The sequence below is a fragment of the Ornithorhynchus anatinus genome, chromosome 17 (genome assembly GCF_004115215.2).
Source record: "Ornithorhynchus anatinus isolate Pmale09 chromosome 17, mOrnAna1.pri.v4, whole genome shotgun sequence".
NCBI classification, from domain to species: Eukaryota; Metazoa; Chordata; class Mammalia; order Monotremata; family Ornithorhynchidae; genus Ornithorhynchus; species Ornithorhynchus anatinus.
The window spans coordinates 28,427,078-28,444,931 of NC_041744.1; the positions used below are offsets into that span (position 1 = coordinate 28,427,078).

The window sequence follows — 17,854 nt, forward strand, 5'->3', positions numbered from 1 at the left end:
GGTCATGGTCTTATTTTAGCAGTTGGGTGGGCTAAGTCTTCAGAAAGGGATGCAGAGGTTGGTTACCTAAACTGAAAAAAAAATTAGTAAAATAAACCCTTACATTGAAAAGAGCTAAACTTGTACAGAAATAGGAAGAGATGATTATTCCAACTTTGGAAGAAAGTTGGTTTTCTGTCAAAATTAGAATGAGATTTATTTTTGGATGAATTATTTAATGATCTGTGGGAAGGTCACAGTTTTTCCTCTCAACAGCAGTTTTCTTTTTATTCCTGACACAAAAACAATCTTTAGCTAAGCAATCATAAAATTCTTCTATGTTCTTACTAAAATATTGGGACATTTATAGGTTCCTTTGTGACTTTGAAAAGACTTAGGATGCACAAAAATAAAATGGGTTGTTTAAATTAAGTCAGTGTGTGCTACACATTTTATTTTTATTTGGTTATTTTTTTAAAAAATGTACCTTTGGGTCACTGGATTTCATTTAATTTTCTTGAATAACTTTTGTAGATATCTGTATTTGCAGTTTATTCTAAATATAAAAATGAAGCAGTGAATATGAGGAGGCGGCCTGTCTTCCTCTAAACCCAAGGGTTTGTTTTTTTTGAAAACAGGGAAGAAAATTGAAAAAATAATTACCCCTTCTATCACCCTACCTTAACTTTATTGTTGCACATGCAAATCCTTTTTAAACTAATATTTCCTCAGAGAAATTTGCAGTGCAATGAGTTGGTGCCATTATGTTCAGCCAAATCTCAAACTTATTTCTGTTTTACATTATCTTAAAGTGATATCTTGATTCCATGTTTACAAATTCTCCCTAGTAGATTTTAAACTCCTTGAAAGCAGGATCTATGCTTTTTACACTTATTGTCCTCTTCTGAGGTACTAAATACACAGTAGGTGATCAAATAGTGATACTGAAGTCAATTTTTCTGCACATAAGACTGATCTGGGATATACTTCTTCCATTATCTCCTTGAGAAAATAATCTAATTAAGACAAATTGCTTAATCATTGATTCAGTTGTTTGTTTTTTTTTGTCAACACCATAGAACATTTGCCTACTTTATAGAAAGACCTCTGTTTTAAAAAAATATTATTAACCTTATTGGCCCTTGAAGAAAACTAAGATGTTAGTACACAAATGTTTTCAGGGTCATCTACCTACTCATTCTGCCTTCACTCATTCTAGAAATGGTGGCATTACAACTAAATGTTCATTTTCCCTAACTCTCCCATAACCTTGGCATTTATATTTGACTCATCTCTCTCATTCAACCCACATGTTCAGTCTGTCACCAAGTCATGTCAGTTCTTCCGTCACAACATTGCTAACATCTGCCCTTTGCTCACCATCTAAACTATTACACTGATCCAAACATTAATCATATTCTGCCTTGACTAGTGGCATCAGCTTCCTTGCTCACCTCCTCCCTCCCCTTCCTGTTTCTCTCCACTCCAATCTATACTTCATTCTTTTGCCTGGATCTTTTTTTTTTTTTAAACAATTATTCAGTCCATGTCTCCCTACCCCTCAAGAATCTTCAGGGGTTACCCATCCTACTCCGCATCAAACAGATACTCCTTACCACTGACTTTAAAGGACACATTCAGCTTGCCCCCTCCTACCTCTTATCACTGTTCTCCTATTACACCTAAGCCCCACTACACTTCAATCCTCTAGTACCAGCTCATTCACTCTGCCTCAGTCTCACCCATCCCCAACCCCTTTCCCACATCCTCCCTGAGCCTGGACCTCCCTCCCCTTCCAAATATGCCAGGCCACCAATCTCCCCACCTTCAAAGCCTTATTAAAATCACATCTCAGCCAAGAAGTCTTCCCCAATTAAGTTCCCTTTTCCCCCATCTCTCTCTCTCTCTCTTCTGTGTCACTTATAAACTTGGATCTGTATCCTTAAAGTACTTGATATTCAGCCCCTCACTCCCACAGCCATTACAAATATATCCATAATTTATGTATTTTAATCTGTCTCCCCACGTTCCTTGTAGACAGGCAATGTGGCTTCCAAGTCCTGTTGTATTGTTCTCCACCAGGGATTTAGTACAATGCTCTGCTCTGTAAATATGATTGATTTTCCAAGGCACTAAGATCTGTAGATTTCTCTGAGATCTGTAACGGCACGGGATCGTGTATAGACAGACTCTCAGCTGCAAGTGGGACAGGCATTGTACTAAGCACTGCAATAGATACAAGATAACTAGATGGAAACAATCTATGTTCCTCATGGGGCTCACAGTTTTCATTCCCATTTAACAGATGAGGTAATTGGGGCACAGAGAAGTTAAGTGACTCACCCAAAGTCACACAGCAGAAAAATGGAGGGGCAGGGATTAGAACCAGGTCCTCCGGTTTCCAGGCCTGTGTTCTTTCCACCTGGCCTTATTGGTTCTAGGCCACAAGGTTGCCTGCTTTGTGACCTTGGGCAAATCATGTCACTTTTTTATAATATTTGTTATGGGATTATATGTCCCAAGCACTGTATTAAGTGCTTTGGTAGATACAAGGTATCAGGTTGGACACAGTCCATGTTCCATGTGGGGCTCACAGTTTTAATTCCCATTTTACAGATGAGGTAACAGACACAGAGAATTTAAGTGACTTACCTAATGTCACATAGCAAACAAGTGGAAGAGCCAGGATTAGAACCCAGGTCCTCTGATTCCCAGGCTCATGTTGTAGCCACTAGGTCTTGCTGCTTCTATTTTATTCCACTTTTTCCTTTTATATTAGTATTTACAGGATTATAATCTTGAAAGATGTGGGAGAGGATGCAATAAAGGGTATAAAACTAACTGTCCAACACAGAGAGCCTGAATAGGCCATGCCCAGAATTGACCTGGTTGAGTAGTGTCCTATTAGAGTACAGATGGTCATTTAAATGCAAAAATGCTTCAGGCATTCAGTTTTGGGCCCCTAACCATTCGTCCTGTTCTAAAAATAAATTTACTCTTTGTGCCTGCAATCTTTGGTGAACAGCTACCCAAATATCTGGATCCTCTCTAATTAAGGCTAAAGAGAGGGGAGAGGAGTAGTCAGGTCTGAATTCTTTGATTGCAAAATATAGAATATTTTTTAAAGTGCAGGTCTATTATTTTCAAGTGAATTAGAGAAGCAGAGAAGCAGCGTGGCTCAGTGGAAAGAGCACGGGTTTTGGAGTCAGGGCTCATGAGTTCGAATCCCAGCTCTGCCACTTGTCGGCTGTGTGACTGTGGGCAAGTCACTTAACTTCTCTGTGCCTCAGTTCCCTCATCTGTAAAATGGGGATTAAGACTGTGAGCCCCACGTGGGACAACCTGATTCCCCTATGTCTACCCCAGCGCTTAGAACAGTGCTCGGCACATAGTAAGCGCTTAACAAATACCAACATCATCATCATCATCATCAAGTGCCACTATTACAAATTAAGATATAAATGTACTCTAGAAAGTAAATGGCTTCTTACCTCAGTTACAGCTCCTCTCTTGAATGCCTCGGCCTCACTTATTTATTCTCTGTATGTGTCATACCACCATTCTCCAACCTTCAAAGCCTTATTAAGGTCACATCTCCTCCATCGATTAAGCTCTCTTTTTCCCCAACTCCCTTTCCTTCCGTGTCTCCTGTGCACTTGGTTGTGTACCCTTTAAGCACTCAACATTCAACCCAGCCTCAAATCCACAGCACTTGGATGCACAAGCAGCATGTCAGTAAAAGGAAATATTGTTGCCTCACTCCATCTTTAACTCCTGCCTCACTCCCTCTAACTCTACCCATGCCTCTCTCTCTTGGCAAAGCGCCCCTTCCTATCCTCTTTCATCCCTACTCTCCCAAGTGCTTGGTACAGAGCTTCGCATACACTAAGTGCTCAATAAATAAGACTGAATTGAAGGAATAAACACCCCAAGCAGAAAAATGTTGGTAGTAAAGGAAAGTACAAAGTCATTTTCACTAGTTGCTCAGCATCTTGTACTTCTTACCTTGGAGAAATAAATTCTTTACTCACTACATTACTATTACAAACATTGTATTGTTTACATCTAAGCAAAATGTTCAATTGTGCATACTACAGATTGCTGACAATGTCATATATATCTACCTATCGTCTCTCTGAAGGGAGGACTGAATTTACTTAACACAATTAGTCTGGGGTTTAAGACGTTCAGTGTGTCTGTGTAAACACTGTGAATAAAAGACGGACAGACTCTAAGTATCTGATGCAAATTCAGTATTTTCACCAAGCTTTATAAACCTGAAACAAATGCAGGGTTAAAAAAGGAATTTTGAGTCTAATCTTTCACATGTTTCAGAAGTTAGATTAATCATTTTTTTCCCAAAATAAAGCCTGGTAGTGCCATTATTATTATTACTATTATTATTTTAAAGATGTTGTTGAGGATATAGCCTCTGAATGGGTTACATTTTCCTCTGGATGTTTTATTAAATAGGATATCTTTATCCTTAAAAAAGGTTTGCTAAGTATCACCTTCTACTACAGAGATAGAGATAAAAATTTCGGAGACTGATTGCATGTATGTAGAAAACGACATCAAAATAGATCATTGATGAATAATGGGAAAAATATTCAGGCAGGTACATGGTTCTTCTGCAGATTATTTCCCTTAAGAAAAACGTTCTTAAAATGTTGAGCCAAAAGCTGGAAAAATATTCTAAGGGGATATATTTCAAATGGGTTCCTATGTATATCCCCCATAAAAATTACATATAAATATGTATATATATACACATATATGTATGTATATATATTTCGTATAGGTGTTCATGCACCATAGGCTCATGAAAGATAGTTATTTCACTTGTGGTCCTCTGGAACATCTTGTGGATCTCACCAGCACCCATACTTCTAGAGTCCATGTTGTCTGCTTTCTTTCATCATGATTTACCTTCCTCCATTTTGCAGGTCACCTTGAATTTTGATCCTTTGCACTCTGATATTAGGAATTCCTCCACTTGTAGTGTCCTCAGACTTAATTAGCAGAATCTGTATTTCACTATCTGAGCCATTGATTAAACAAAAAAAAAAAAGGACCAACCTACAACTAATCACTAAGAGCCATTTCTTGAATTTATCTCCAAGATTGGCATTCTGGCTTAGCTTTACAGAATGAACAAGTGTGAAAACTATCATTAAATTACAGTGGTTTGGGAGTCAACAATTTGTTAATGTTTTTAATTTGTTTTGAAGTTTTGGGATTAGAAAAGTATGAACTTTGGGCTTTTATAATTTTGCAAAACATTTTTATCAATGAATACTTCTTAGAGACTTACTTTGAGCAGAGCACCATACTAAGTCCTGGAAAAAAGTATTATAACTGATAATGACACAAACCCTGCCCCTGGAAGGGCTCTAAATCTATTTCAAGTTTTCTTTACCATACTGAATAGCAATTTTTCTAGTCAGTCCTTCTTTCCCTCTCCTGTTCTTTTTCAAAGTAAAATGTTGATTTGCAGGCTTTGGCTGCCTTAAACCCCTAAATCCATCTTGCATCTAGTGATGATTTTATTGGGAACTATTCAGAAATCTCTGGAGTAATTTAACCTGTTCTTTACTATACAACTGACACAGAACTAGCCCTAGATCACAGTGATATGGAGCATCTCTCCCAGTGGTCCCCCTTCAGGGGGTCCACAACCCCTGTTTTACTATTAGAAATAGTAAATAATATTACTATAATAATATTATTAGTAAATATAGTAAATAAATTAGAAAAAGTAAATAATAAAACCCCTGTTTTACTAAGAGAAGCAGCGTGGCTCAGTGGAAAGAGCACGGGCTTTGGAGTCAGGGCTCATGAGTTCGAATCCCAGCTCTGCCACTTGTCGGCTGTGTGACCGTGGGCAAGTCACTTAACTTCTCTGTGCCTCAGTTCCCTCATCTGTAAAATGGGGATTAAGATTGTGAGCCCCACGTGGGATGACCTGATTCCCCTGTGTCTACCCCAGCGCTTAGAACAGTGCTCGGCACATAGTAAGCGCTTAACAAATACCAACATTATTATTATTATTATTATTATTAGCACAGACAAGATCATAGTTTCAAGAAGAGCTAGAAATATAAGTGGCAATTTGGGAGGCAACGGTTTGTCTCACCACCCTCCTTCTGCACCCACCTCTCACCTTCAAGAGAAAGGATGAGTCCTGAGTAATCCATCCCAAATCCCAATCTGCCTTCCAGACAGCCTGGCGCAAACGTACGCATTCCTAAAAATTATATACTCATGCACCAAGTGATGAAGCATGTCCTTGAATCAGTGCATACAGGCTAGTTATTACTACTGTATCCCCAAAATAGAAAGGGCATGTTAACAGGAGAGCTCTTAATCTTATGAGAATTACTCATACGCAGCTGGGTCATTTTTCACTGAAGGCAGAAAAACCTCACCAAGGTTCTCTATAACTATCTTTCTCTCCCAACTCCCTCAGAGATTTTGAATGAACCAACACTCTGAAGTTACTAGTGTAGTTCCATTACAAATCAGTAATGCAATCAGTAGGCTATGCAACTTGGAAAGGGTACAATTCAAGGGTACAATTCTACTCTGAAGTTACTAGTTCACTGTCCTAAATCTCTGGGCTGTTACTGACCTTAAGCAGTGTCATTTACTGTCCTTCACTGATAAATGCTTAACAAAGAGAGCTTAAATCCGACAATACTTTTACTACTTTGTACAGAGTCAGGAAAGTGAGCCTGCTAATATATTGTTAAATCTATTCACATTTACTCTGGTGTTAATTGGTTAACTGTAGCAATTCATAGGCTTACATGAGAGGGTGAAGGGTGAGCGATATATTTAGTGGACAAAATTCACGCAGCTTCAGCGATGCTGCGTTCATCTCTCCTTTTATTCTACTAGCAGTAGGCTAGAAAGGACAGGTGGATCTGTAACAGATCCCCAGTGAGACTGGGCTAAATAAATTATGCATTATGCAGACCCTGTTCAACTCATGCTTATCTGATCCCCAATTCTCAATCACTTGTTCTGGCTGCTATAAATAGTTGCAAGATGTCTATGAGAAAAATGGAAACCTTTCCCATTTAATAATCTTCACTAGGAAGGAGTAAGATACCATTATCCAGAAGTGTACTATCCTTGGAGCTTTACAAATCAAGGAATGCAGAATTTTGTTATTCTTAAGAGGTAGGTAAGCAAGAAAGCTTGTTTCTTCAAATGTTTTTAAAAAGGAAAATGTGTTATTTTCAGCAAGACTAAGTTAAATGTTAGTTTGCATATTCATTAGTAATGTCTGCTAATTGGATACCTCCTTTTGTTTCCCTCTAGATCCCAATTCTATGCCTGGACAGACTGGCCCTGACCATGCTCTTATAGGAGGAATAGTGGCTGTAGTTGTGTTTGTCACACTGTGCTCTATATTTCTGCTTGGTCGATATCTGGCAAGACATAAAGGTAGGATAGATTTAATCAAAGTGCATTCACCTTTTACAGCAACACTTCCTCGCGATTAGCTTCACCCTAGAACACTTTTTTTTTTTTTTGGTAATGTATTTGCTCAGGAAAGCTCAGCTTGGAGTCTGCATCTGGATTCCAGTGAGGTCCTGATTTTCACCCAATTTTACAGTTGGATTAACTGAGGCAAAAGGATGTCTAGCAACTTGCCCGAGGTCATAGAGTGGATCAGTTGTTCAGGCAGAAGTAGAAGCAACCCTGCTTTATATTCCCAGGATTGCTCTAACTTTGCTGTATGCCTCTATCTAAACATTAGTTTTAATTAAAGTTGTAACTCCAACTATGAATCCACAGATGCAATGAAAAAGGAAAAAATGTTGATATTGTAAAAGTCATTCCATTTCTTTAAAGTATCTGTTTTACATTAAATTTGAACTAAGTCAAAAGTTTAATATTAAATGTAAACTGTACATTAATACCTTTCTAGGAAGAGCACAGTCTGCATATTTTAAACCTCACGTATATATAAAGCTCCAAATTACTAACTTCACCTATGTCTACAATGTTTGGTTTAAGCAGAGAGTATGTGGGGTGTGCGTGTATGTGTGCGTTTATGCATGCGCACAAACACAGTTTGGGTAATAGGTTCAACACTATTGCCTTTCCCTTGCCAAGAGAGCATTCTATAAGGAAACATATATTTACATACATTTATGAATCAAGGTGGCAGTGGGAAGGAATTGAATGTCCTCCCTTCTACAAATTACAGCTGCCATTATCTAGTGATACTGTATCTAGGCTATGCAACTTGGAAAGGGTACAATTCAAGGGTACAATTCTACTGTGACTATGTACTGTGACATAAGGTCACTTTCTGGGGAGAGAAAGGTTTCCCCACCAGAGTCTCTACAAATGGTACAGCTTCAGGTACTAGGCCCAAGTTCTCACCATCCAAATGTCTTGTAGTCTTCAAGCCAAAATTTTAATTACTGATTAATCATCCTATCTATGGGATTTATTGAGCTCTTACTGTGTGGAGATCATTGTACTCAACATTTGGGAAAGTACGATACAAAAATGTAGGTAAAGATGATTCTTGGCCACAAGGAGCTTATAGATTTTAGGGGAATATAGAAATTAAAATAAAATATAGATGGATATATAATATGAAGGCCTGAGCAAAGGGAAATAAAGTGTTTAAGGGTAACAGATCCAAATGCATATGTGAAACATAAGGGAGGGCTTAAGATAGGTAAATTAGAGCTTCATCAGAGGGCTCTAGGAGATGTCATTTTAGTATAGCTTTGAAGAAGAGTCAGGGGAGAGAAGTTATCTGTCAAATATGAAGGAGGGAATTCCAAGCCAGAGGAAGGAGGTGGGCAAGGAATCAGTAATGGAATAGATGAGACTGAGGGACAGAGAGAAGATTTGCATTGGAGGAGCTAAGTTGGAGTAGCACATCAGCAACATAAGGCAAGAGAGAGAGAGCTTATTGAGTGCTTTAAAGTTGACACTGAGAACTCTCTGTTTTGATGAGGAGATGGAGTGGGGAGATGTGGACTAAGAAATTTTTTTTTTCTTAGGGAGGTCAGTGAGGAAGCTAATAAACCTGATTCTGTGGGTCAAGCAAAAGTGTTAATAGTGTTATGCCTATTTACCCTATTAGGAGTTTGTCCAGTGCTCTGTACATAGTAAGTGCTCAAAGACTTAGCTACCCCTGCCGTTAGCTAACACAGTGTCATCCTAATTGTGAACTCAAAGCAGAGCAAACGGAGCCATGTCTACCTCAAGGATGGTACTGCTGGGCAGTGAGAAGTCTCAGAACACTTCCCCCTCCCCCTAAGGCCTTCAGAGAAGACAACTGCACAGACTGGAAGGATTAGCTATGTGGTAGCTCGAAGAGAGGACAAAAATCAAAGTGATTAAAATCGCCTGTCTGTGGGCATGGAGCCAAAAGCAGCGTGGCTCAGTGGAAAGAGCCCGGGCTTGGGAGTCAGAGGTCATGTGTTCAAATCCCAGCTCTGCTACTTGCCAGCTGTGTGACTGTGGGCAAGTCACAACTTCTCTGTGCCTCAGTTACCTCATCTGGAAAATGGGGATTAAGACTGTGAGCCTCATGTGGGACAACCTGATGACCCTGTATCTACCCCAGCGCTTAGAACAGTGCTCTGCACATAGTAAGCACTTAAATACCAACATTATTATTATTATTTAGAGGTTGGCTGGGCATCATGACAGGACATATCTCTAAATTGTATTTATATAGCTGCGTGAGCCTTGAATTTGGCTGTAAGTCTTCACTACCATAGAGGAGAGTCTTGCAACTTTAAGTAGTATTCAGCAGTTTTGTTCTCACTGGAAAGGTAGGGCTACAAGAATAATGATAATAATAAAAGTAATAATAGCTTAACAACTCTTTTCTAGGAAAAATACCAGTATAATCACAACAGGCTGACACACACAAACAGGCCACAAAAGAAACCCCAAAATACTGTGTTTTCAATAACCTTGATACTTCAGGGAAAAATGTGTTGATTTTTTTTCCAGTTTTTTTCTCAATTATATAGTCACTGGCATAGACATGGGCCTACAAATCACCACCTCTCTTCACAGTTGAAATTGGAACATAGCATTTATAAATGGGTAACCTTTTCTGTTCTTCAGTAGAACTTTCAGTCATTTCAGCTATTAGAAGGATGTTTCCATTTTAGGCAAAGGAAACAAAACCTCTTACAAGCACACACTGGTCATCACTTTAGGCTGCAGAGGTGTGGTTTGAGCAGGGGCTTGGAGAGATCTGTGAAAGGGCTACAGGTGCATTCTCAAAAACATTCCCCATCTGCTATGAGTCAGAGCCCTCGCTCTTTAGACCTCATTTGGCTGGGATGAGGGGAGCAACAGCTTAATTTCTATGCTCCTTATTAGTCTGTGGGTGACTTATCAGCCTTATTACGCTGCAGACTGGCTCCCCTTACCCCATGCTTGCCCGTGTCTAGACATGGCATGTTCTGCATTCACAACCAGAGAACTTTAATAAAATGGTTTCAATGCTTCACAATGTATTCATATTCTTATTTAATCCAATTTCTGCAGGAACATACTTAACAAACGAAGCTAAAGGAGCTGAAGACGCCCCGGATGCCGATACGGCCATTATCAATGCGGAAGGCAGCCAAGTCAACGCAGAGGAAAAAAAGGAATATTTCATTTAGTGCAGACCTAGATTCTGAGTTTTACTTATGGGGCTGACTGCTGGAGAAAACTGGCTATCATCTTTCTGAATTTGTTCCTTCCATCTTCTGCTACCTTTATTAACTTGCATTCTGCACTGCTATCAGTAGCCAGTTTATACCACCAATCAGCTGTTGACAGCACCATTCTTTAATAACCCTATCATTCATAATGCAGGAAATTTCTTATTGCCTAATATCACACCCATCGCTCTCTTAACATACAGTGCTTGAATATACAGCCTTAACAATGTTAATCATCACCTTGAACCATGGTATGGAATTGTTTTTGACATTTTAAAACGTTATGCAGGTTTTTCTTTTCTTTTCCTCGTTTCTTCCTGTTGTCACAGCCCTTATCAGTGTGTCACTGGACAGTTTTCATAACACACACCCTTAGGTGAAGGCCTAATATGCTTATGTTAAAATCTTGTTTAGAGGTTTACAAAGAATATTTTATACATTTCTCTAATTCAAAAACAACTTTGTTTTTGAAACACATTCCCTAGGAAGTACAAACTAGATACACTACAGTATAATTTTTAGAATGCTTGGACTCAGTGGTAAAGCTGTATCAATTTGCTGTTTACAAAATGGTACTTGATACCGGAGTCATGTGTTTGGGTTGTAATCACATCATGCTGTGTACTATACAGATTCTGCAGTTAGACTCTTATAGCATCATTTCAAAATAAATTTGACCAACCCTTTTACTGCTTTGGGAAAAATAACAAAGATTAGATCTGTTTCTGTAATTTCTGTTTTTATAATTTATTTGCTTCATATGGACTCACATGCCTACGCAAATTTGAAATACTCACAGGGCACAATTTCAGACATTTTAGTATCTGTATATAGTGCATATAATAAATCCAATTAAACATTATTTGATACATATTTAACTTTTTTGACTGTATGTAAGTCAGTCAAAAGTAAGCATTTTCTAATGTCCATTATATCCCTTTAGATATGACTTAAACCAGTATTATAAGTAGATAACATGTATTAGTATTTTTGTCTGTATGTCCTAGCACTGTTCCGCAACAGATTTTTCTAGTTCTTGTTAATTTTTATTTGTTATACAATGGAAGCACAATGTTATAAGGAAAGGTAATTTTAAACTAACAACCAGTGCACAGCCTCAGGTTTTAAATTACAACCACATTTGATTATATCCTAAAAAAAAGCATTTAGTTTCCTTTAAAAAAAAAATTCAATTTTCTTTTTAAATTTGGCAGTTCTAGGGCTGCTTACCTTTGTTGGTTTGCCAAAAAAAACAAAAAAAACCCCATTAAGATATATGTTTTGTGTATAAATGGACTAATTCTTTATATTAAATTACTGTCTATGCATTTTGTGAGGTATAGTGAATAATAGAGAATTTCTGCCATGCTTTTAGCTCCACGGTGAAAGTCTCTCTCTCTGGATTATTTCTGAAATTTTTGTGTAATTAACAGGTGATAAATAGCATACTCTTAAACCTGACAACAAATATATTAGCCTAATGGCTGCTTCTCTCTTCCGGTTAAAGTAAATACTGCTATACCAGGTCTCGGTATTTATTCCATGTTAGAGGAATGAAGACCAGTATTGATTACAATTGATCTCCCTTTCCCATACGTTGCACCTTTGGAAAAACAACTGTATATGGTAGCGATACTTGTGGATTTGAAAGCATGATGACCTATGGTAAAAAATAATCTCTTGGGATTTATTTTTGGGGTAGGGGAATGTTTGAGAACATCATGTATTATTATGAAATGAAGGACAAGGGTGCTGTATCTTAGATTATTTATCAGAAAAGTGTAAAACTTTTAAGGACAATGTTAGAATTTTAAAATTGTTTTTGTTTAAACATTTATCTTGTTAATTTCTTAAAAAAAAAAGAAAAAAGGACGATGTCAGTCAAGCAGCACTTTTTCAAAATATACAGAACATAAATAATATGATGTGGTTGAGTGTTAACATAATAAATCATATACAGTATGACATTTTAAAGAAATAAGTCTGCATTGATGTGATTGCATGATTGTTTTTACAATTCACTCCATACATATGTGGAAAAAATGCAATAATATGTTAAAATATAGTATGGTAGTTTGAGAGATCCTGGTAGGTGCTACTAGACACATTGAAACTAGTATAGGTTTACAAATGATTCATGACATTCAAGGCAGTCTTTAGAAAGATCCACAAACCAAATGTGTTCAAACAGAAAGGTTCTTGTTGTGACAAGATGTTGCATAAACTGCATCCAATACTATTTTAAGTCCAACTTCAAGATACATTATACAAAATTGATATTCTTGTCAATGCCAGGTTTACATTTCTGTTCTTTCCCTCCAAACTCCACTTGCCTCAAACAAGAGAATTCTTGCTCCAGCAATTCAAGCTTAATTTATATTGATATAATGTTAGAAATAAACAAAACTTGGGGCAGTGTTGAGATTTTGTCTTTTTTGACCCTCACCCATAAAATAATGTAAATAAGTATTGAAACTTCGTTAAAATCAGACATTGCAATCAGTTTGGAGGTGTATAGTTAAATGTTTCACCAGTTAGCTTTTGACTCGCAAAGAATAATGTAAATTCTTGAAGTTACATCATAAACAAAATTTTTTTAAAAAACCCACAAAAATGGCCATGTCCTGATACAAAAGGTTTCCTTGCACAGTCTACTCATTTTTGTACAAAATAAAATTAGATAAATGGGTAAAATGGAAGCTCCAGCTGGGAACCATGTTAATCAGAATGTTGGTAAACTCAGTACTACTTTAAACAGTGGGCCAAGGGACAGGGATTGGGGGTGTGCACATATCCAAAGGTAGAATATGGCATGATGTGATTTGCTCAAGGGTAGGTAGCTAATCTCTGCCAGTGTACTGTTTACAGTGTCCATTAACTGTGCTCATTATTTGAAGTTTTAAATGTCACATTCTTTTATATTTTCCCCCATGTACTTGTTTCCTTGAAAAATATGAGCTTTTTGGGGGGATTTTTTTTTTTTTTGGTTTTTGCTTTTGGTTGGGTGAAGGGGAGGGGTTGAGGGAGGGGGTCTCTTCTAGCTAATCATTTTCTGTCATCAGAAAGTCCAAGAAGCAGTTTAAGGAACCTTATACTCAAATTAAGGTTTAGGATTTAATCTACAAAACAAATACTTTCATGTTGCTTCAAGATGGAAAATCCTGCACTAAGACTCCAATATATTTAAGACTATGGGAAGAAAACTAACTTTTCTAAATATGACAAGGAAGTTAACACCTCATGTATTATCATTTTTATGTAAAAATATAAAATCTCTCAATTGAAAGAAAGGACAGGCTCATCTGTAATTATGTAATCATGATTGTAATAGCATTGAGGTTCCATGTATGCACATGTACAGTAGCTATTCAGCAGTTACAGTGTAGTTACATGTACTTCCATGTAACATAGCAGTTATAGTGTAATTTAGTGCCACTTATTGTAAAGTGTTACCAAAAGGAAAATGGAATGCTTACCTATAGTAATTCATTCACAACAAGGGTAAGTGTATTAAATAAACACCTTGAACCAGACATTATTTTTCTTCATTAAACAGGCCATGTAAGACATCTTCGCACTCCAGCTTTCCCTTCACATCACATCTTATTTAGACTCTTCCAAATCAAGGTCCAATGACATCACTTTTTGCAAATGGTAATCCGTGATGAATATACCAAAAATTCAGCAACCTCAGCTGAAGTCAGTAAAACACAAATTGCTAGTGAGTAATGCTTTTTATTAAGTGGCACAAAGTACACACTAAAAACTATGCAAAAATATAGGTAACTACAGTGTACTTACATGTAAGTATCTTGTACTTGCTGTGTATGGATGTTGGAAACCCATGTAATTATAATATGCATTTTGATTATCCTGAAAGAGGAAACCTTCAGTGATTGTGAGAATTTATTTGAAGTACACACATGCAGTATTTACCCTTAGTGCAATATATTTAATTCTATTTGCTGGGATATTTAATATAGATTGTTCAATCTCTTTCTTCCTGCCCTACAAGGTCCACTAAAACACTGTTATATTAAATTAAGGCATTTAATCTGTTGATCTCCACTGCCAGCACATTGCAGCTTTGACAGTGCTGATAAATAATGTGCTTCAGTCTCAAAAACACAAACGTTCTAGCTTCCCTTCTTATGGGAGTCTAGAGGCTATATGTGGCCTAACGTATTTAGTATGAAGCGTAAAGGAAACAATTGCCGTTTCATTCCGAGTCCTTCCTTATTGAACTATCATCCTTGGAACGTCCATACTTTCCAAAATAATGCCACACATTCTTATGTGATAAATTTAAATTCCTCCCTCAAACTTCACAGAATGCCTTTAAAATATAAGGTAACATTTTTCTAAACATGCAATGTTGTATAATTATTTCTCTTTTTCCACCTTTTTGTAATATATCCTTCTAAAGGCATCAAAAGAAACCCAATACAGTATGGCAAATGGTAAATATTACATGAAAGACTAATTTGAATAAGATACACTTCTATATATCCACCTTCCATGCTTTCACATATCAATACGTGTTGAACGCAATGGTCACTGCTTGTTTTTGGTGGTGTTTATCTCACAAAGATCTTTCTACCTCTCACTGTACATGGCTATGATGAAGTTATAATATCAATAATAAAGAGGTTTTAGTAAGGTAACCCAACTGCATAAAGGAATTTTTATTCTAGTTATTGGTCTCTTCACTGAGATCAAAACTTATTTCTTTATCGTACTTAATAGAAAAATAAACTGTACATAGGAACATTTTTATATAGTCACCTAATGGATATTTCTGTTGAGAAGAATAAACTATTTCATCTCAAACTCCACTCAGTTCTTAAATGAAATTTAATGTCAATTTTTACACAATTAAAATGAAGTCTTTTTTAATGAAGCAGACAGCCCATAAAATAAAATGAATATTTTAATAATTCCTACCAGTAGTGAATGGGATTGATTCCAACAACTACTCTGGATTATTCATTAAAAAAAAAACACCCAAACTTTTTTTTTCCTCTTCAATAGTGTGTTTCTTTTGCTTTTGTTTTTTGGCTGGGGGGGGGGGGGGAGGAGAGAGGGGGCATAGAAGGCACTGTTTTACCCCAATAATGGGTTATTTTGCTATCACTATTTTATTTTACCAGTTTGGAAATTTGTAATTTTTGACTATTTAGAATTTGCTTATCTTTCAGGGTTGCATTTAGAAACAGATTTTATGCATAATCTCTGAATGGAAACTATATCATATATATTCCGTATATATGAAAGCAGTTCAATTTACATTAAGGAAGGTATAAGAAATGATCCTGAATGAGCAGTAGGCAAAATAAACTGCTGAGTTATTTAAAGTCTCTGTGGACATTATATTCTGACAATTTTATTCCCCACACCAGAATGATCCCCTGGGCACTAAAAGAGAGTAGTTTAATTTTTCACGTTGTTCACATGCTGAGTGTCCATGAAATTCATTCCAATGTTAACAGGAGGAGGTGAGCCCCAATTTAAAGACATACAAAAAGCCATTTCCAATGAGCTATTCTAATATTAGCTCAAACGGAAACAATGGCTTCTGATGACTACAAGATTGAGAGATCAGAGGGCTCAACACTTGGCCTATAATCTGGGCTCAGACCAGCAATGGTTCCTCTATGAAGTTTGATCTCAGCATTAAGTATTTAAAACTTCTGATTCTCACCTCAAAGTTTTTTTGGTACTTTTTTTTTACATTCTAAATATTTAGTGGAATCCAGTTGTAGCCTTAAGTAGGGAAAATTTTGTATAATTGAAAGGATGCAATAGCTGCAATGCAGCGAAGACTGGATTTGTGCTTTCCTCTATTAAGTTGTGGATTACTTTTTCTTCATCTGTTTTTTTTTTGTTATTCCCAAAATGAACTATTTTAGTGAATAGACAAGCTCACTGAGGGCAGAGGTGTCCGTTATATTGTTGTTTGGTACTCCCCCAAGCGCTCAGTACAGTACTCTGCACACAGTAAGCGCTCAATAAATTTGGTTAAAAGAAACCACTCGCACACTTTCAATGACTTTTAGCTCCACAGTGCTATTAACTTCTAATTAAAAAAAAATTAGGAAATGTAATTTGACTTTATCCACTGCACTTAATGCATTCTATGATGCAGCTAGGTAATAACTAAATTTTTTACTTTAATTATACAACCACTGCCTAACATTTAATTAAATGAAATGCTGGTGACTTGTTTATTGAATTTTTAAATTGAAACTAATTTCCTTAAAGTTCAAATATTTTAACGAATATTGGAACCAGGCTGACCTATTAAAATAGATTTCACTACTGAAATTAGTCCATGTTACAATGGTACACCAGCTCTAGAACTAAGCTGTTATAGTGGTATATCTTCAAATTTGTAACATTTGGAAGGATATGACACTGTAAAATGAATAGCGCTCCAAGTAAGAGCCCCAGTAATTAACCATATTGCACTGAAGATAAAGATACAATTGCTTAATCTACTTTTCTCATTAGCATTTTTAAGTGAACAAAATGCATATTGTAATGTAAGGTACATGACACTTGCATGTTTATATGCCTATATACTTACAAAGTATTCAATGTGTACTTAGTGGCGCTTAAGATATGTCATGTACAATTCTTATAAACATTCTTACAGGGTTCCCATTTGCACTTCATCTTTCAGTAAAGTCTTGTCAGAAGAAATGTCTGATGAATATTATTGAAAAAATAAAATCTGAATTTTAGTTATCTGTTGGACATTACTGAATTGTCTATTCATTTAGTATACTTTATGATGCTTAAGACGTTCAAAGATGGAATTTTCCTTTTACTGTCCAAGTACTGTATTTCTTACATCACTAAATCATTTCAAAAACCTTTGAATACATTATTTCAAGCAACCAAATCCCCTAACTTGGGTGCATTTTCTTCATCTGCATACAATATTAATTTCAGCTTGTTATAAAAGTTAGCAAATGTGTTTTATAATTTGATCAAAGGCATCAATTTAAAAATCTAACACAAAAATTAAAGGATTGGAAATCTCTCAAGCCAAAAACAACATTTTAAAACAACCATTTTAAAATATGTTGGCATTTATTTCCTTTTCACCCCAATAAATATACTTTCCAAAATATTTTTCAATTCTAACAGAATAATGTTATTAAATT

At 36.4% G+C, this 17,854-nt stretch overlaps 1 protein-coding gene across 5 annotated transcripts in view; it reads left to right on the forward strand.

The window, feature by feature from the left end:
- The window catches only part of CADM2 (cell adhesion molecule 2), a 779,394-nt gene extending 761,805 nt beyond the window's left edge, over nt 1-17,589 (forward strand). For all 5 annotated transcript variants that reach the window (XM_029082119.2, XM_029082121.2, XM_029082116.2 and 2 more), the window contains 2 exons: nt 7,306-7,431; nt 10,525-17,589. In XM_029082119.2, the coding sequence (XP_028937952.1) occupies nt 7,306-7,431; nt 10,525-10,643 (245 nt within the window). In that variant the 3' untranslated portion in view covers nt 10,644-17,589. The remainder of the gene's footprint in view (nt 1-7,305; nt 7,432-10,524) is intronic.
- The last annotated feature ends 265 nt before the right edge of the window (nt 17,590-17,854 follow it).